The sequence below is a fragment of the Octopus sinensis genome, linkage group LG5 (genome assembly GCF_006345805.1).
Source record: "Octopus sinensis linkage group LG5, ASM634580v1, whole genome shotgun sequence".
Taxonomy (NCBI): domain Eukaryota; kingdom Metazoa; phylum Mollusca; class Cephalopoda; order Octopoda; family Octopodidae; genus Octopus; species Octopus sinensis.
In genome coordinates, this window is record NC_043001.1 from 21,894,223 (window position 1) to 21,916,722 (window position 22,500).

Below are 22,500 nucleotides of genomic sequence, written 5' to 3' on the forward strand. Positions count from 1 at the left end.
TTTATTTTGTCTTTCTTTCCTCGAACCTCTTTTGTTCACTTATTGAATCTCCTATATCTTTCTTGCATGATTTTCTTCATGTGGAAGTCTAGCATCTGAAACACTAAGACTTTTTTCCATTCCCCTTTGATGTTAAGCTAATACATACAGCGTTTGACTCTGACTCATGACGCTCACACTTGTGGACAGCCAGCTCTGCTCTGATAGCAGTGAGCAGAGATATGGTCTGGGGGACAAGAATACCAGAGGTCTTTCCTGCTACAAGCTAGACAATAAACCTGTCAGAGAGCAACCAATACCTTGACAGTTTGCTGACGAGCATTGGAGCCTGGGCTGATAACTGAACATATCAAGCTGTTGCTGGAGAAGGTGTCACATCATGTGGTATCCTAAATGAAGGACCTACCACCACGAACCAGAAAATTATCATACTGTCAGGACTTTTACCGTCTTTTCAATCTAGTCCCGCTGGCTCGAGCTGGGAAGAGAAGCCTGTGACATCTAGGCCATGTTTTATCACTTTGTTAAGGCCAGTTTGGCTTCAAAGGCAGCCATGAACTATATATATATAAGTATATTATTCTTCAAAAGTTCACACAATGACTGTTTCAATTTCAAGTTGTCATCAACTACCAAGTTGACACGATTGTTGTTTTAAATTTTTAAATATAAAAATATTATGTCTATATAATGTATTATGTTTGTTGAAATTGCTCCATTCATAGTGGTGTACTTTCGTATTTAGTGCTCAATACAACATACTAGAACAGGGTTTTATATTTTTATATTAAAATGTTTGAAACAATGATCATGTCGACCTGGCACTTGATGACCACTTGAAAATGAAAAGATCATTGCGTGAATTTTTGAAGAAAAAGATACTTACGTGTGTTTGTGTGTGTATGCGTGTGTGTATGTTTGTGTGTCTGTATTTCACCACACACACACATCATCGCTTAACAACTGATGTTGGTATGTTTACGTCCCCGTAACTTAGCAGTTCAGCAAAAGAGACATAGAATAAGTACTAGGCTTACAAAGAATAAGTCTTGGGGTCAATTTGTTCAACTAAAGGCAATGCTCCAGCATGCCCGCAGTCAAATGACTGAATAATATATATATATATATATGTATATGTGAAGGTGCATGGCTCAGTGATTACAGCATCGAGCTTACAATTGTGAGGTTGTGAGCTCAAATCCCGGACCGGGCTGCATGTTGTGTTCTTGAGCAAGACACTTTATTTCACGTTGCTCCAGTTCACTCAGCTGTAGAAATGAGTTGCAACATCACAGGTGGATAACACTGGTGGTGTGGAGAGGGGAGACTGGTATGCATGGGCGACTGCTGGTCTTCCATAAACAACCTTATCTGGACTTGTGCCTGGGAGGGTAACTTTCTCGGTGCAATCCCATGGTCTGTATCATGACCGAAGGGGTTCTCAGAATATAAATATATATATATATATATATATATATATAATATATATTATATACATATATATAGTAGCTGTTTATGCGTTTGGCATGCATGACCATTGCTGACAAGTGTTAAGTGTTGGCAATGTCCATGTAAGGGTTTGAAGTTGAGTATGGCCTTGCACAACACCACGATGACTCTCACTAACAATGTTAAGGAAGCCCAGAGTCAAAGTGCAAGATATCTGGCTCAGGGGAGCAGCAAGTCTTATAGACAAGTTAGCCTTCTCTTAGAGGGACGCCTTATCAAAAACCAGGGGTCCCTCATTCTCAGTATTTCTATGTTCCAGTGCATATAATATATATATATATATATATATATATATATAGATAGATATATATATTTGCCTTCGAAACATGGAGTAGTTGAAACAGGGGCAACTAAAGAAGGGGAATATTCTTTATGTTGTATGTCTCGTTTCTCTGTTTGTTTTTTTTTTCATTGTTCCAAAAAAAAGTTTTTGTTTTTATGTTTTCATTTCTCATTGTGCTCAACGTTTTTTGATGTCCTGTACCCATATATGTATGTATATATACATATCTATGTAGGTATGTACATATATGTATGTATATATGCATATATATATATATATATATATATAAAATAATAATAATATAAATAATATCATCATCATCGTTTAAACGGACACTAAACGATGATGATGATGATGATGATGATATTTATATTATCATTATTTTATATATATATATATGCATGATGATATACTTGTGTACGTATACATTATATACATGAATGTATATCTTTTAAATAGGTTGTGTTGTTGAGAAGCTCACTTTGCAACCACATGGCTCCAGGTTCAATCCCACAGCATGGCACCATAGGCAAATATCTTCTATTATATCCTCAGGCTAACCGATATCTTGTGAGTGAATTTGATGGATGGAAACTGTGTGTCTTTGTGTTTGTTACACCTCCACACACAATACAATACTTGAGAACTGTGTTTATCTCCCCATGACTTAGTGATTCAGCAAAAGCAACTAACAGAATATGAGCTGGGCTGAAAAAAGAATAAGTACACGTTGATTTTTTCTGGGCTAAACTCTTCAAGGCAGTGTCCCAGCAAGGCTGCAGTTCAGTGCCTGAAACAACTAAAAAGATAAATATATATCAGTCACATGGTTTCAGCTTAAGTCCCACAGGATGGCACCTGCTACTATACCCCAGGGCTGACCAAAGCCTTGTGAGAGGGTTTGGTATATGGAAATGGAAAAAGGCTCATCGTGTGTGTGTGTGTGTATATGTCTCTTTGTTTTGATAGCATGTTCTTGTTGTAAACAAATGTCACCATCATGCAAGTGGTGCCTTTCATTTCCAATTTTCAGTAGAAATATGATAGGCTTGGTGGCAGGGAGGATATCTGGACATAGGAAATTTACCAAAGAATTTCACCTGACCCATACAAGCATGGAAGCGTGGCCGTTAAAATGATAATGATGACTGATATTGATATATAAACTTACAAATATATATATATATATATATATATATATATATATATATAAACACACATATACATATATATATATACACATATATATATATACACACATATACATATACACATATATATATATACACACATATACATATATACACACATATACATATATATATACACATATATATATATAAACACATATACATATATATATATACATGTATATATACACACATATACATACATATACATATACATATATACATATATATATATATGTACATATACACAAATATACATATACATATATATGTACATATACACACTTACATACATAAATGTGTGCGTACATGTATGTTTCATTATCATATGCATGTGTTTATAAATACACACACACATTTACATATATATATATGTACATATACACAAATATACACACACACACATATATATATGTACATATACACACTTACATTTATATATGTGTGTGTGTGTACATGTATGTTTCTTTATCATCCTCATATGCATGTGTTTATAAACACACACACACACATATACATGCATGTGCGTGTGTGTGTGTGTGCTCTTGTACAGTAACCCGTCGACTACTACGTGAAGGTGTGTCTACGAATGCGGAAAGACAGAACATTAAATCAAATCCTAGCTAGGGGTAATTTTTAAAAAAAATTATTTTCAACGAAAGAAAGAAAAATACACAAAGCAAAAACGCGATATAATGTTCTCTAGTACACAGCACAGCATATAAATATAAAATATTAATAGACAAATACAATTTATTTTCAATCGTTTTTCCCCAATGTAGTTTAAAGATTCATTCATAGTAGCCATCTATAGTAGTTTGCACTGGCTTTTATCATCAGAATTCGGTCCGTTGTATCCGAAATCTGTTAAATCAGGGTCCGTTACGTCGAGATATTTATCATACACACGCATACATACATATAATTATATACACATAATTATATATATATATATATATATATATATATATATATATATATATATATATATATATATATATAATTACACACACGCACATACACCAAGCAGAGATATGTGTACATGAAGAGATTGTTATAGATCGATTTCATCGTACTGCGCATGATGATGCCAAATTTTCATTGGGAAGAGTTTATAGCCAGCATGATAATATTATATCAGTATTTGGTTTAAGCAACCCAGACAGGATTTGAACTAGGCATGTTAGGATTATCTTAACATGCTTTAGAATCACCCATCTCAAAAAAAAAAAAAGAACTACCCAATTTGAATAATTAAAAAAAATATTTATAAAAAATCTTCGAAAATATAAAAGCAGTTGTATAATAATAATAATAATAATAATAGCAGTTCAATATTTCACATAGCATCATCATTCAGTTATGAAAGAATTGAATGGGGAGAGAGCTGATGATGTTCACGCCAGTGATGTAAATGAAAGCAATTTTCGACTACTGGAGATCGAAATTGATTTGACGAAATCTTACCACTGCAATAAACAAATGATAATGGTGCGCTATTAAATGAATGCGTCTCTACGCTGACACCTCGACCTACTAGAAACAGCAGTCATATCTCCCTCAAAACGCATCCTTATTATCTATATAATAAAAGAAGAGAACAGAGTGGACGAAGTAGTCCCAGATACACGATATCAGATGAAATTGAAATTAAAATACAGGACAATGGATGGCTTGGACGGCTTTCATCATAGATTTAAATATAGCTGACTTGGGGGGAAAAAAACAACGATAATATATAAGAAAGAAAGATTATCTTTTATGATTACAATAGATTTACTGATGCAGCCTTAGAATTGAGATAAAGGAGTTGGTTCTTTGTGGATAGAAATAAAGAAATTTGCCAGATCAATAAAACGAATGCACAAGCTGTCTGTATCCATTTTCACACTCACATTAGAAAAAGCGATCACCTTTGGTGGAGGCTTTCAAGAATCCTTTTATTCAATAAATGGTTCGTGTGTGACAGAAAAAAAAAAAATAATAATAATAATAATAATAATGGATAGAGGAATCCATTTCTAGAAGCTAACTTAATTCTGTTCCGTTGAGAAATTTGAACGAAAAACTATCCAAAAATCTTAATCATTTAAACGACCAACAAAGACATTATTATATAAGACCACACATATCTGCAGAATTGTCAAAAGGAGAAAATATCGAAGTACTTCTTTCTGCCAATGTTCTACATTAAAACCGAAATATCCAAGAGACCTGAGATTCCTAGTTTTACTGTCTGACAATATTTCAGATTTCAAAGAGTAAAAGGGAAAAGCGTATACCATACAGACACAGACACAAACATATATGTATATATAATACATACATAAACTGTTATATATCTATTTCACATCTATATAATATATAATATATATTATTTATATATATATATATATATACATATACATACACACACAGGTGCATAATTTTATATTATATACAGTATTATATATTTAATATCTATATTACATATATATAAATAAAATTTTAATATATCAATAAAATATTAAATAGATATATATATATAAATAAAATTTTAAATATATCAATAAAATATTAAATAGATATATATATATATATAAATAAAATTTTAAATATATATATATAAATAAAATTATAAATATATATAAAATTATAAATATATATAAATAAAATTTTAAATATATATAAATAAAATTTTAAATATATATAAATAAAATTTTAATATATCAATAAAATATTAAATAGATATATATATATAAATAAAATTATAAATATATATATATTATATATACATATATATATTGCACGCACACACACACAATGTACGTTGGCCTTGCTGTTTCGTTTTCTTCTTTCATTGAACCGACAACAAAGAGAAGCGGAGCACGGACGACGTATCTCATTATCTCATTCTTAGGAGAAATTTATCAAATATTACAACAGATAGCAACAGAGCTCGGCTTGGCGTAATTGTGGCCAACCTAACACACAAGTGCAAGCGACCAGCAGCAGTTTCTCTATTTCCGTATACAACCACCATCTCCGCATTACCATAATTGATAAGTCGTTTCTATGGATGATCAAAATTATTCCTAGGTTCCAACAGTAGTCATTCATTTACTTCCATTAGCTACAATCACTCGGGGGGTATATATATAATAAAGAAAAAACGAAATTATTTACTATTTAAAGCTAATAAATTAAGGGTTTTTAAATTAAAATCCATTTTCGAGTTTCTCGTTTTTCTTTGTAACTGAATATTAGGATAGAATATGTTGAATATGTTAAATAAATGCAGACAGCATTCACAGAACCATCTGCAAAGGCTAAGACTAAGAAAGAGACCATAGTTGCGGGAATAACGAGAAAGGAGGAAATAGGGTGATACAATCGAAAAATAATAAAATGCTATATATATATATATATACACACACAACGCTCCCGGGGAAATTAATATTGGGTTTCAACACACAAAAGAAAAAATACGTGTGCTTTATATTGCCATCTAGCAAGTAATGAAAAATCAAAATGGAATACATAATAAATAGCATGGTTAGAAAATAAGACCGTCATCTATTGATTCTTCCTCCTCCTTCCTAATACACGACAATTACTGTTTTGTTGGCGGAGAGACTAGTTGAGATATATTTAAAACGAGTTTGAATTTTACAATGATCAAATGATCAAAGCTTACTACTACTATATACATATATATAAATAAATACACATATATATATATATAAATAAATACACATATATATATACATATATATATAATGTATATATATATATAGTTTTTGGCTCATTCATCTTATATATATACATATATATATATAATATAATATATATATAAATGATGTGAATAATATATACAATGGCGGTGCCCCAGCATGGCCACAGCTCGTGAGCTGAAACTAGAATCAATCAATCATATACACACATATATATATATATATATATATATGCACATATATATATATATATATATATATATATATATATATATGTACATATATACGTGTGTGGTGTGTGCGTTCCTTTGTTAGTCTTTCCTTAATATATGAAAGACAAGTGCCCGTACATGAAAAAAAAAAAAAAATCATTTACATTTAGTGGTTAAAAATTCAAACAACCAGCAACCACCACTGACTGTAGTAGTTAAACGATGGTTTGGGAATAAGAGGCCGATGCAAATAAGAAGCATATGTATTTATTATATATATTATATATTAGTCGAACATATTCCGATGCAATGATAAGCAATATGTCTTTATATTAGTTTTGCTGTAAAGTAATAAATGCAATAAATGTAAGAGATTAAAGGAGACAAGAAAAATTTATATATATATATAGGTGAAATCGGAAGAAAATAATATATGTTCAATGCGAGGAGGGGGATGAAATTAATAATTAGACCTCCCGAAATCGAAATTCTGAAAGAGTAGCTATACTCGAAAATAAAGATCATCATAAATATTAATAAATTTCGATTTTATTTCATTACTAGTTGTTTATTAATTAACTAGATTATTTTGTGAAACGTTAACATAAGACAGAACTTTATATGAAAACGTGAAAAAAAAAAAAAAATGAAATGAAAATGAAAACGATAATGCAACAATTGTTGTGATCGATGAGAAATTTTCCTTAAAATGGATAATAATTACAATTTAGAACAAGTATTTGGGTTTATATTGTGGAAATATACCGAATGAATGGTGTTCTTAACAATGTTTCGTCGCTGACTGCATCCACAGCTAAATTGTTTTTGTCAATAATCAACATTATATGCCTTACTTCCTACTTCTAGTACAAAGGCGCTAATTTTCAATCTTTTTAAAATATATACCTAAACAAATGATCATCCTTCATCGTTATATATATATATATATTTTGCAACTTCATACAACGAAAATACAACTAAAAAAAAATCAAATAAGCTCGATTGAAATAACTAAAATTCCAAATAAGCGAGAAGAAAGAAAATTATAACATAGAAATAAAAGAATAAGAAAGGGGGTGCTTTATTTGATGTAAAATGATTCCTTATTATTAAAATATACAGATATTCAAATAAAATATTTTCCATTGTGGCTTTTCAATTCCCCATGATTTTTCAGAGCTATTTATTTAAACCGGCATATGTTAATGACAAGGTAGCCAACAAGAGCGACCACTACTGACGTTACATTCATTATCAACCACAACTACATCTCGATCGAACAGCATCAGTAATGAAGGATGACGGAGGGGGGGGTAGTAGCTATGGTAGACTCAATTTCTAGCAGCATTTCAAGACATTCGCTTAAAATAAGATAGAGATCGATTAAAGCTGGTCGTATGATAAAAAGGCTAAATTACTGAACTCGTTTCAATCTATATAAATTACAGTTTTCGGTAGTAGGATGGAAAAAAAATTTGAACAAAAATGAATTAAAACCGAAGCATTATACATTATACAATATATAATGTTATATTAAGATGTAATTCACGTATAAATGGTTAACGAAAGCGGAGAAAAAAAAAAAAGCAATCATATAATTTCAATAAAATTACGATTAACGATGTCAAGAGCAAATCTATTTAAATGATTTTGAAAATTCATTCTTAAATGCTTAAACACGGGAGATGGTGGATATCTAAAATGCATTGAAACAAGACAATCGTGAATAGTCGTTGATGGAGTAATTAATCGTAAATTTAAATTTTTGAAAAATAAATACGATAATGTTTGAAAAATCTCAGCTTAACATTTTTTTTTTTATTTATACGAAGATCATTTAAAACATCAGCATATATTAAATATAAAAATACACATGTTTGAAAGGAAATCTCCAGCCTTTATTCCCTAGAAAGCTGGACATAATTTTCTGCAGAAAGAATGCGAGGGAGGTTAATTTAAACAATATGCAATACATTTTGGACCACAGAATTCTTTTGTGACTTACAAAAGGATTATAAAACAATAAAAGTACACAAACAAGAAATAAATTTTTTTTAGTGTTCCTTACCCTGGCAGCAGGCTTGCCCCGACCTCGGCTTCCCGACCTACCGCCGGCATTTCTGCTTCTTCCTCCCGAATATGGTCCTTGTTTGTAGTAGCCATTGACCAAATTCCCACCACTTATGTGAGCCATGCCTTGATTCACCGAGGAAGGTATGCTGGAGTTCGCCATGAATGTGTTTGCTATTCTGGCTGAAGATACTGTCAAAGTGGAGAGTCCGCCAGTCACCCACCTCCTAGATTGGGGAAGAGGAAAAAAGTAGTTTCCTCTCGAGAAAAATCCTTCCTTCTTAACAGATCCTGAATTTGGAAAAATAAGATCCCAAAACGGGAAAGGAAGGTCGGGGGGAGGATAGGTGGGCGTTGGAACTAGAGCTTCAAAACTCTACCCGCACAAAGCCCTAGAACTGAGACAATGCGACACGAAAATAACCATAACTAAAAAAATTAAAAACAAAGTTAAAAGTGAAAGTGTAAATCCCCCGACACCAACATTGTTTACCGCATCATGTTATCTCCCCCTGCTTCTATAATTGTGTTTAACTGCAGACGACGTTTCTCTTGACCAGAAAGTACCACATAATAGAACGTCTTCTTTGTCGAGTGAAAAAAAAAAAGCAATAAATAATTCGTATTTTCTTAAATCATTTGGAATTGCAGGAAAGAGACCTCATTCTAAACAGAGAAATCATATGCGATATCAATCGGTTGTTAAGTATACAAGAACATCCCCGTTTTTTTTCAGAGATATATTGTTGCACAAGCTCACCATTAACATTACACACTTAGTCAAGGTGTGTATCTTCAACCAATTAAATGAAAGCTACATCTGCAAATGACGAGTTCCGTTTTCAGCCCGAATCAATTTCCCGGAAAAAAATTCCGTTGAAAATTTTATTAACCCCTTAAAATAAATCCTAAATATTTTTTCCTGAATTCTAAAAATAGTAATAAATTTATTAGAAAGTATTCGTAAATAAAAAATAAAGTAATTATAATATTTCAATCTCTATCTTTCACCTTGACGTTCTTTCACGTCGTTGGCTAGTGACAGAATACAGTGGAAGAGAAAGCTCGCATTGAGAACATGAACCTTCTCAAAACTAAATCTGTATTCATTTTACATACACACGCGCACACAGATACATACATTCACGAGAACGTGTAATGTGTGTATGTATGTGTAATACACACACATATATATATATAATGTCTGTCTATTATATATAGATATATTATGTATATATATATATATATATATATATATATATATATATTAATATATATATATATAATATATATATATATATATAATATATATATAATATATTATATATATATATATATATTATAATTTATATTATATGTATATATATATATATATATATATATATATATATATTATTTATATTACATGTGTGTCTGTGTATAGTGATATAATATATGTATTGTTCATATCTAGTAGCGACTTTCACTCTTTCGTTTTGGGGAAAAAACACGAGGATCGAAACAGATTCAATTTAGTTCTATAAAACTGTTCCTAATTCTCATGATTCTTATCAAGGCCAGTGATGGAAAAAATCTGCATGGGAGATGAATGAATAAGTGGTTTATTTCAAAGAAAGGGGGGAAAACAAAGAAAATAAGGAAGATGTAATTTTAAAGGGTGTAAAGATGCAGGTTGGAAACGGAAGCGACAGGGAACTGACTGCATAAGTTACTCAAGAGCTAAGAGTTTCGGGTTAAAGCACTTATTGGTACGAAATAATGAGCGCTTGAGTTGCTCCCACAGTAATCAGCTAATAAAAGATATATTCTCTGCTTTAGATATTGTATTCTTATTCTTCCTTCTGTAAGCCCTCTTGTACTTTTACACGTGTGTGTGTGTGTATATACATACATCCATACATACATTATAATCATCAGCATCATTTAGCGATCGTTGTCCATGCTGGCATGGGTTGATACATGCATATATAGTTATTAATCAGAAGTTACAGTGACTCAAGGGCCGATGGTTTCGTGCGTTGGCGCTTTATATGTTGGTATGCATGTATGTGTGTGTATGTATATATAATGTATGTATAATTGTGAATTAATAAACCAGATTTTCCCTTAAATCTTTCATGCAGTTAGTGAATCTGCGTTTCTCCCCCCCCCCTCTCTCTCTCTCTTTGTGGATATGACCATAAAAATAGGGTTCGGGTATACAGGGGAGCTAGAAAGAAGTTAGATAGCATTATATGTAATGAAACTAGTGGTACCTGCCCTAGATACAGAAGTAAAGACTGGAATAGGATACAGAGAGTTTGTGACAAAGCAAACGGTGAACACATAGTACAAGGCCAACAAATATCAAGGAGTGATGTTCGTAGGGGCTACAGCCCATGGAACACCAGCCTGAAGGTTTAGGAAAGCTCTGAAGGAGGCTGAAAAACTAGGGAGCTTCATCACATTACAGTTATGCTGGATGTACTCCTTTGAGAATACCACAAGCACCAATGAGAACTGCATGATATGTAAAATTAACCCTGGCATTAACTGTAGAACTAGAAATGTAGTTTACAGCATAAGGTGCATAGAGGGTACTTGTAAAGGCAAGAACATGACATACATTGGTGAGACATCTAGAAGCATTGCAGAGAGACTAAATGAATATTTGAGACAATATGACGGCAAAAAACATTCCTCCATACTCTACCAACATACCTAAAGACTAACATAGAGGCACACTGGGTCAACTTGACACCCACATTTTATCGAAGCACCCAAAGGACCCAACACTCAGACAAATACAGGAGTATGTCCTCATAAATGAAACATCCCAGTACTAAATAGGGGATATACATAGAAGGTAGTGATACCCCAATACCCACAGTTTATTCATACACAGGTAGATATGTTAGTAGGCTGTTATGTAGACACGCATACATATATATATATATATATACACACTATATATATATATAGTATCTCTGTCTGTTTTCAATGCATCCTCAAACGGCACAACCAAATCAAATCAGATTTTACATGGTAATACTATCAGACCCCAGGAGTGTCAACATATAATTTTGGGGAATTAAAACAATGCAACTTTGGCACTGGTCCATATTACATCTCAAAACTCAAAGAATAAAAGTGAAACCTTTGATGGAGTAAGTTATAAATAGTTTCACTTTTATATTGTTTCACTATGCATGTATGTATATATACATATGTATACATACATGTATGTATATATACATACATGTATGTATATTATATATATATATATTATATATAGAGAGAGAGAAAGAGAAAAGATGTAAATTGTTGGGGGTAAGACGAGGGAAAATTTTTCTTGTTATGAGTGGGGGGAATACCCAGGTCAGGGCTAGCAGATGGCAATAATAGAGTGAAACAAGGCATGTGGGTAAAACACACAGGTTGGGGGCAAGCAGGGAGCAATGATACAGTGGCACTGGGCCAAGGGGACAAGATTGTGGAGTGGGAGGTAATCATAGTACATGAAGTGGAAATGTGAGAAAGAGAAGTGAGGTAGAGACGTAGTTTGGTTCATTGGGGTAGAGTGTGTGGAGAGGTTTCCTACACAACACTTCTAGAACTTAGTTTCACTGATGTGGGTGGGCCTTCTCAAGAACTTCATATCACTAGAGATCTTAGTCCATGGTCATTTCCTCTGTGAGGTCCAACTTCCTGGGATCAGTCCTTACCACTTCATCCCACGTTTTCCTGGGTCGCCCTCTTCAATGGGTACCATCCACACACACACATATATATGTATATATAGAGGTATTTGTATATTTGTATGTGTATGTGTGTATATATATATATGTGTGTGTGTGGAGGCACAATGGCCTAGTGGTTAGGGCAGCGGACTCGCGGTCATAGGATCGCAGTTTCGATTCCCAGGCCGGGCATTGTGAGTGTTTATTGAGCGAAAAGACCCAAACCTCCATGAGGCTCTGGCAGGGGGGGGTGGCAATCCCTGCTGTACTCTTTCGCCAGCAGGATGGCGTCATTTGAAGGCTAAAACGATGCGAAGCACATTGTGACCAGCAATGTGTAGCAACATCTGATAGTCTGGTCGGTCATGTAATCATGTGATATATATATATATTACATGATCATGTGACCGACCAGACTATCATATGGTAATTATACCATATGTTACATTTATATTATATCATGCCTTAATACTATGTGGACTAAGATCCCTATTGACAGGTCACTGATATTTATAGAGTGTTAAGCACTTTGGTATGCAAATTAGGCAACCCTTCATAGGGTAACTGCTGTATTTGTTGAGTATATAAACAGTTTAACTAATCGCTTCTTTGAAAACTGTCTAAGTGAGGTGGATGCCCCCTGATGGGAACCCAATAAGATTTAAAACTCAATTAACCCTTTCATTACCATATTATTTGGATATGCTCTGTGTTTGTTATAACTAAGAATTTAGTGAAATAAATTAATTAACACTACGCTAGTGTTAGGAATATAAATTGTGACTAAGGTTTGGTGGAAGATTTTAATCCAAAAATTATGGAAACAAAACGTTTTTACTATGGAGCCAGAGGTGGTTTCATCCTGGTTGGTATGGTTAAGGTTGTTCATTTTTTCCAGTCTGTGGAGAAAGGGATAAAATTTGCCCTGTTTATAATTATACCGTACGTTACGTACATGTATATATGTATAAATATATATGTATGCTTTTATTTGGTTCAGTAATTTGGCTGTGGCCATGCTGGAGCACTACCTTCAGTTGAACAAATTGACACCGGGACTTAATCTTTGTAAGCCTAGTATTTATTCTATTGGTCACTTTTGTCGAACTGTTAAGTTATGGGGACATAGGTATGCTAACATCATTTGTTAAGCGATGGTGGAAGGATAAACACAGACACTGTTCTCAGTTACTATTAGTTGTATTTTTATTTTTATTTATATATTTATTTTCCTTTTCTTCTTTATTTCATTTACTTTCTTCTTTTTTCTTTGTTCTTCCTTCTTCTTGTAGTTGTTGTTGTTGTTGTTCTTCTTCTTCTTCTTCTTCATCATCTTCTGTTTCTTCATACATGCCTTTGTATTTTTTATATATATTTTTTAATATTTTTTATATATTTTAACCCTTCTTTTGTATATATATATATATACAAACACATGCACACACGCACACATTGTATGTATACTTCTAAGAAAAGGTCTATTGCTATTTGAGCAACCAGTAAAATGCATTTTTCAGTTCGAAAACTGCTACTTGAAGCTCAAAACTCATATCAGAGTAACTCACTGTAATAATTATTATAAAGATGAAAATAAAAATTATCCCCACCGCAAGCCATCTCCATTCATTTTTCAAATGTGTGTGTGTGTGTGTGTGTTTGTGTGTGTGGTGAGCAAAGAAATTAGTCATATTAAAGAGGAGGAGAATGCGGCTAAAGAATTAAGGTTAAGAAGCCAAGGCAAATGGCCACTAAGAGGGAAAAATGGAGCCACCTATATTGTAATTCCTTCTTAGAGCTGTGTATGATCTGCTTCCATCCCCAGCAATATTAGGCAACGTCAGACTTCCCATTGTCAGCAGTGTAGCTGTTATGCATTGTAGGAGTATGCTTTGACAGCATGCAAGCCATTCCTTGTAGAGCATCGTTTTATAGCATAACCAAATTTTGTGTATCCTAGGTGATGCACAAAACAGCAATGCAAGAATGTCAATGGAATGAGGATCAAAACTAGATTGAGCCTCGTTGTTTTCTACAAGGATGAGAAAGGCTAATACAGATGTGTAATGAAAAGAAAGTCAATATTCAAACTGCTGTCTGGTACCAAAAGCTGAAAGTTGCCAGTTTGATTTTAAAAAAGTGCAGGTATCCTCAAACCATATTCCAGTAATGGAACCATTCTCTCGCCTTCTGGCATGTCTTGTTTATCGTTTTATTTTTTTTATTTGTTTCAGTCATTGGATCGTGGTGATGCTGGAGTACACCTTTGAAGAGGTTATTCGAACAAATCAATTCCCAGCACTTATTTTAAAAGCCTGGAGCTTATTCTAATGGTCTCTTTAGCAGAACCACTAAGTTATGGGGACATAAACAAACTAATGCTGGTTTTCAAGTGGTAGCAGGGAAGAAACACAAAGACACACAAACATACATATATATACATACATACATACATGTGTGTGTGTATATATATATATATGTATACTTAAATATAAGAGAGTTACCGCTAAGTGGTTAACTCTAGTGCTAAAAATACCTCCTTTTTCTGAATATATATATATATATATATATATATATTCACACATACATACATAAATCCATATATATATATATATATGTGTGTGTGTATGTATAAATATAAATATATATATGTAAGCTTCTTCCCCTACTGGCGACAAAGGGTCTCAAGCTCAGAGTGAAAGGTAGATTGTACGATGCATATATGCGAACAGCCATGCTTTACAGCAGTGAAACATGGGCCATGACTGCGGAGAACATGCGTAGGCTCGAAAGAAATTAAGCTAGCATGATCCGCTGGATGTGTAATATCAGCGTGCATGCACGACAGAGTGTAAGTACCCTGAGAGAAATGTTGGACATAAGAAGCATCGGATGTGGCATGCAGGAGAGATGTTTGCATTGGTATGGTCATGTACTATGGATGAACGAGGAGAGATGTGTGAAGAAGTGCCACTCCCAAACTGTTAAAGAAATCCGGGGTAGAGGTAGACCCAGGAAGACATGGGATGAGGTGGTCAAGCATGACCTTCGAATGTTGGGCCTCACAGAGGCAATGACGAAAGGCCGAGACCTCTGGAGATATGCTGTGAATGTGAAGACCTGACAAATGAAGTGAGTTCATGGCTCGCAGGACGGCCTGCTATGCTAACCTTGGATCGTAGGGTAACCTGCTGTGCTTGAGGAGACCTATTGAGTCAAGTACATCAACATCAAAATAAAAATCAAATAGATATTGTAGTTGTGATACACATGCCGGTGACACACTGGGCCTCACAGAGGCAATGACGAAAGACTGAGACCTCTGAAATATCCTGTGACTGGAAATTGTAGTTGTGATACCCATGCCAGTGGCACGTAAAAAGCACCATCCGAACGTGGCCGATACCAGTGCGACCTTGACTGGCGTCCGTGTTGGTGACACGTAAAAAGCACCAACTGATCGTGGCTATTGCCAGTCTCCTCTCGCCCCTGTACTGGTGGCACGTAAAAAGTACCCACTACACTCACAGAGTGGTTGGCATTAGGAAGGGCATCCAGATCAGACTGGAGCCTGGTGCAGCCTCCTGGTATCCCTGACCCCGGTCGAACCATCCAACCCTTTCTAGCATGGAAAACGGACATTAAACGATGATGATGATGATGATCTGTGTATATATATATAGGTACAAGAGAGACTGTGTGGTAAGTAGCTTGCTTCCCAACCACATGGTTCTGGGTTCAGTCCCATTGTGTGGCACCTTGGGCAAGTGTCTTCTACTATAGCCTCAGGCCAACCAAATCCTTGTGAGCGGATTTGGTAGACGGAGACTGAAAGAAGACCATTGTATATATGTGTGTGTGTGTGTATGTTTGTGTGTCTGTGTTTGTCCCCCCCACCACAAACATTGCTTGACAACTGATGCTGGTGTGTTTATGTCCCTGCAACTTAGAGGTTCGGCAAAAGAGACCAATAGAATAAGTCCTGGGGAGAGACGTGCAACCAAATGAATACCCTCCATCAAACATCTAACATACTCTGAACGCCTTGCTTCCCTGGGCATGGATACATTAACCATCAATCCAACAACAGCCTTGACCATCTTTTTCAATTCCATGTGTCTAACACACATGGGTATACCTACAAAGTCAGAAAACAGCACAGCTCCCTTGACTTTCAGAAACATTTTTTTCACACTCAGAGTTGCTGAAGCATGGAACAGTTGTTAGCTGCCAAGACAATGCATCCTTTAAAACCTTAAAGCCTCCATGCTTCCTGCAAATCACCAACACAACACCTGATATCCACCCCTTCCATACACATGCACACATGTATATCATGACTCATACACTGATCACTTTCCTGATATTTGTACATAATTATATGTACTATACATGCATCTTTGATACTATACACAATAATTTCATTATTAATATTTTATTTTATACACACACATACACATAGGTATGTATATATATATATATAATATATATATATATATATATATATATATATATATATATATTATATATATATATAATGTATGTATGTATATATATATATATATACATATATATATATACATATACATATATATATATATATATAATATATATTATATATATTATATTACATACATATACATATATATATATACATATACATATATATATTATATATATATATATATATATATAATATATATATATATATATATATATATATATATATATATATATATATATATAGATAGATAGATAGATAGATATATATATACTATAATCCCTTGCCATATCACTGTTCACCTATCACAGTATATTATTTAAGCTTATGTTGATTCCTCTGTGGTGTTGTGTTGCATTTATAGCAGAATAAATATATACAAATTATAAAAATAATTTTTAAAAAATACAGTACAGTACTGTTCCTATTTTGTGGATTTTCACCTATTGCGGGGATGTTGGAATGTTACACTCATGACAGTCGAGGGATTACTGTGTGTGTATATATATATGTATGCACACATACACACACACACACATAGTTGGAATTTACAAAAAAATAAAAGATGAAGAACAGGTGTGTAAACAACAAAGGCTGTATTAGTTTAACGCTCAGGAAGGTGAGAAAGTCTTTTACGTTTTGAGCCTATGCTCTTCAACAGAAAGGAACACGAGAAAATAAGCAGAGAGAGAATAAAAAAAGGAAACTTTTATAACCAAAAGGCTCCTAATTCCATTGCTCTGAGTTTCCCATTTCTGATTATTCACCTGGTAATCAAAGCCTGTTTTCTTGTGAATTATCTGTTATTTGAACATATTCTGAAATATCATTTGAAAGTTACGAAGAAAATACTTGTTTTTATGCTTTTTATAATTTTCATATAATATTTCAAAATATATTCAAATATCAATTGAGTCAAGAGAAAACAGGCTCAGATTGCTCAGCCGGATGATTAGAAACATGAAGCTCAGCGAACTGGAATTATGAGCCTCTTAGTATTTATGTATTAAAGAACACTCTACATCTATGTATTGAGTTCTGCAATTTATTGCTCCTCAGTGAATCGACAGAAATTTTTATATTCAAATCATCAACACATGCACACACACACACATACACGGGCACAGCAGCCATATTCCTACCGCTCTATGTCACGCTGGTGAGACCCATATTGGAGTACGGGATTCAAGCCTCTTCTCCTTATCTCCTCAAAGAGATACAGCATCTTGAAAGAGTCCAGAAGCTGGCTACCCACATGGTTCTTGGTCTCAAGAATTTGTCTTATGAAGAAAGGCTGAAGACACTCGACCTTTATTCTCTAGAAAAACGACAACGAAGTGGCGATCTCATTCTTGCTTGCAGCATCATAAGCGGAAAGTGTAACCTCTCGAAAGAGCTGTTCTTTACTCCTGCTCCAGAGCATCGGCTGTGGGGTCACTCCGAAAAGCTCTATCTGCGACGATTTCATCTCAATCGAAGGAGAGGGGCTTTCTCCGTCTGGGTTGCGAATCCGTGGAATAAGCTGCCGGACGAGATAGTGAAGATGCCGACGACCGCTCGGTTCAAAGTCTCCCTTGACCACAAGTGGCCTGAACTCTTTACATGAACACCACCCTGTACATAACTCCATGTCCCCCTACATGGCCTTGCTTTTTGCTTTTTGAGCCAAAAATTAACTAACTAACTAACTAACATATACACATGTACATATGTGACAGATTTCTTTCAGTTTCCATCTACCAAATCCAATCATAAGTCTTTAGTTGGCCCAGGGCCATAAGAGAAGCAACTTACCCAAGGTACCACACAATGGGACTGAACTCAGGACCATGTTTTTGAGAAGCAAACTTCTTACCACACAGCCATGCCATCACCCACTATTTTTCAAATATAACATCATCATCATCATCATCATCATCATCGTTTAACGTCCATTTTCCATGCTAGCATGGGTTGGATGGTTCAACCGGGGTCTGGGAAGCCAGGAGGCTGCACCAAGCTCCAGTCTGATCTGGCAGTGTTTCTACAGCTGGATGCCCTTCCTAACGCCAACCACTCCACGAGTGTAGTGGGTGCTTTTTACGTGCCACCGGCATTGGTGCAAGGGGAGCCTGGCAACAGCCACGATCGGTTTGTGCTTTTTAACATAAAAAAAAAAATTATAGAGTTTATTTAAATAGTACTAAATGCACAAATTAGAGAAGCTTCTATACCAAAAGCCATTAATAATTTAAATAAGAACAGAATCTATGTTCATTTGGTAATCTTGAATAATGTGTTGTGATTCCATTTGCTGCTGTCATGTTGGTCTCTTTGCCTTGTAATGTGTTATTCTAGCCAAACTTACTGTCTAAAGGTCTTCTTTTTTATTTCTTCTTCTGCAAGTTAAACAGGACGTATGACTTATTCTGGCTTCATCATTGTCATACATGTTATTTTAGTCAATCACAGACTACTGGTGAGTAATCCATCTTCTTCGCCTATTTAAACAGAACACTCAAATGACTCTTGGCTTTTGGCTCAATTCAGAGTCGGACAGTCAAGCAGCTGACCTTTCCATCCTCTTTTCATCCAGACACCAGGAAGCAACAACACAGAATAGAATCGACTTTTTTTGCCATCATCAGCAACCATGGCTAAGCCATGTGTGTGTGTGTGTGGGGGGGGGGGTATGAGTGTGTGTGTGTGTGTATGTGTATGTGTCTCTCTTTCTCTATCTCTCTCTCACAATCACACACACTCTCTCTCTCTCTCTCACACACACACACACTCTGTCTCTTTCTCTCTTTTTTCCTATGGCTTTGCCATGATAGAATAGCTTTTACCAGTTAAAAACATATACTTTATCTACATCTATCACACCTGTCTTTAGATTTTAGGTTTGTCATGAGCCTGCAGTCTCATTAGGTTGGAGTTATTCAGGTTTCTGTGGTGTATAAGTGACCATAATTACAATACTCTACCCTCAACAGGACATTAGACCATCATAGGCTAACCCCACTCCACCTCATCCACCTTGTTACATTCATATATACATCACGTGATTACGTGACCAACCAGGCTATCAGATGTTGCTACACATCGCTGGTCGCAATGCACTTTGCATTGTTTTAGCCTTTAAATGACGCCACCTTGCATCATTTGAAGGCTAAAAGTTGCAGCAAAAGAGTACAGTAGGGATCGCCGCCACCCCTTGCTGGAGCTTCTTGGAGCTTCTTGGAGCTTTAGGTATTTTCACTCAATAAACACTCACAACACCTGGTCTGGGAATCGAAACCGTGATCCTACGACCACAAGTCCGCTGCCCTAACCACTGGGCCATTTGTATATATACACACACACACACACACATATATATATGTGTACCATAGCTCTTTGCTCCGACATTCAAAACACTGAGTACTAATAATGACAACCGTTTACTGTTTGCTCTATAACTTATACCATATAAAATTATCCTCTATTTCTACAAACATTTGCTCGAGGTGCAGTGCGGTGGAACTGAACTTGAAACCATAGGGCTGGAAAGCAAGCTTTTTAGCTATACGCCCATGCCTGTGCCTATATATGTATCTTTCTACAACAGGTGTGGCTGTGTGGTAAGAAGCTCTCTTCCCAACCACATGGTTCCGAGTTCAGTTCCACTGCGTGGCACCTTGGACAAGTCTCTTCTACTGCAGTCTCAGGCCAACCAAAACCTTGTGAGTGGATTTGGTGGACAGAAACTGAAAAAAAGCCCATCGTATATGTTTATGTGTGTGTCTTTGTGTCTGTGTTTGCCCCAACACCATCACTTGACAACCGATGTTTGTGTGTTTACATCCCTATAATTTAGAGGTTTGGCAAAAGACACCGATAGGATAAGTGCCAGGCTTACAAAGAATAAGTCCTGGGGTCGATTTCCTTGACTAGAAGGTGGTGCTCCAGCATGGCCACAGTCAAATGATTGAAACAAGTAAAAGAATATTCATTCAAGTTTATACACCTCAAAAATAAGTATATGCATTCTCAAAGCTGCTTATATAAACTTTTCCTTAATATGACTTTGTAGATTAAGACATGTTATATTCTATTTTAACCTGTAATCACAAACCACATGTTCTGATGATTATCACATTGTTCTACCAATAAGATTAGAAGAGGTCTATTTTCTGTCGGTATGTAAGAAATAAAGAAAAACATTATCTATAATCTATTTTCATTGTTGTTCTTCTCAACAGTTCATTTTTCTCTCCTCTCTCTCCCTCTTTCTCACTCCGTCGGTTACAACGATGAGGGTTCCGGTTGATCCGAATCAATGGAACAGCCTGCTCATGAAATTAACGTGTAAGTGGCTGAGCACTCCACAGACACATGTACCCTTAACGTAGTTCTCGGGGATATTCAGTGTGACACAGAGAGTGACAAGGCCAGCCCTTTGAAATACAGGTACAACAGAAACAGGAAGTAAGAGTGAGAGAAAGTTGTGGTGAAAGAGTACAGCAGGGATCACCACCATCCCCTGCCGGAGCCTCGTGGAGCTTTAGGTGTTTTCGCTCAATAAACACTCACAACGCCCGGTCTGGGAATCGAAACTGCGATCCTATGACCGCGAGTCCGCTGCCCTAACCACTGGGCCATTGCGCTTCCCCTCATTTTTCTCTACAGACATGCAAATGTGAAAAAGGTAATTTAGAATAATCAACCTTCTTTTGTAAAATAATGTTATAAATATCAAAGTAATTCATATCACAGAAATCTAATTACTCTGCTGTGCTTGTTACAAATCTATGACTAGTTCGTACATCACCAGTCAGTAATATGGGTTTCACTCATATTATTGAAGAAGCCTTTACTTCCATTAGTTAATCCACCTTGATGGGAATTAACTGCCAACCTATGAACTGTTAGATCAATATTATCTTAACATTTGCTCAAGTAGCGTTTATTACCTTCTCAACCTGTCTTTTTAAGATGAAGTATAAAACTCCGTTTTGATATGCAGAAATGTCTATTGTCTTTACTTTCAATCATTCTTACTGATTCACTGCATCACCTCAATGCTAATGTGTAATGTAATCTTCATCTTCATCATCATCATCATCATCATCACCATCATCATCGTTGTCTTCATCTTCACCCCTAACATCATGGTCAACAAGCATCATAGATTTCTATGGTCAGATGTTTACTGAGATTCATCAGAAATTCAACACTGCGAGGAGCGGTGACTCAGGTATTATTAGCTTTGAATAACAAAATGATATAACAATACAAGGCAAATCTTATAATTAATTGGATGTGTGGAGTTCACCATCATGTTCAAT

At 35.0% G+C, this 22,500-nt stretch overlaps 1 protein-coding gene across 4 annotated transcripts in view; it reads right to left on the reverse strand.

Annotated features, from left to right (window-relative positions):
- LOC115211676 (double-stranded RNA-specific adenosine deaminase-like) overlaps positions 1-9,787 on the reverse strand; it is a 100,190-nt gene extending 90,403 nt beyond the window's left edge. For all 4 annotated transcript variants that reach the window (XM_029780317.2, XM_036503214.1, XM_029780316.2 and 1 more), the window contains exon 1: positions 8,976-9,787. In XM_029780317.2, the coding sequence (XP_029636177.1) occupies positions 8,976-9,140 (165 nt within the window). In that variant the 5' untranslated portion in view covers positions 9,141-9,787. The remainder of the gene's footprint in view (positions 1-8,975) is intronic.
- Between the last annotated feature and the right edge of the window lie 12,713 nt (positions 9,788-22,500).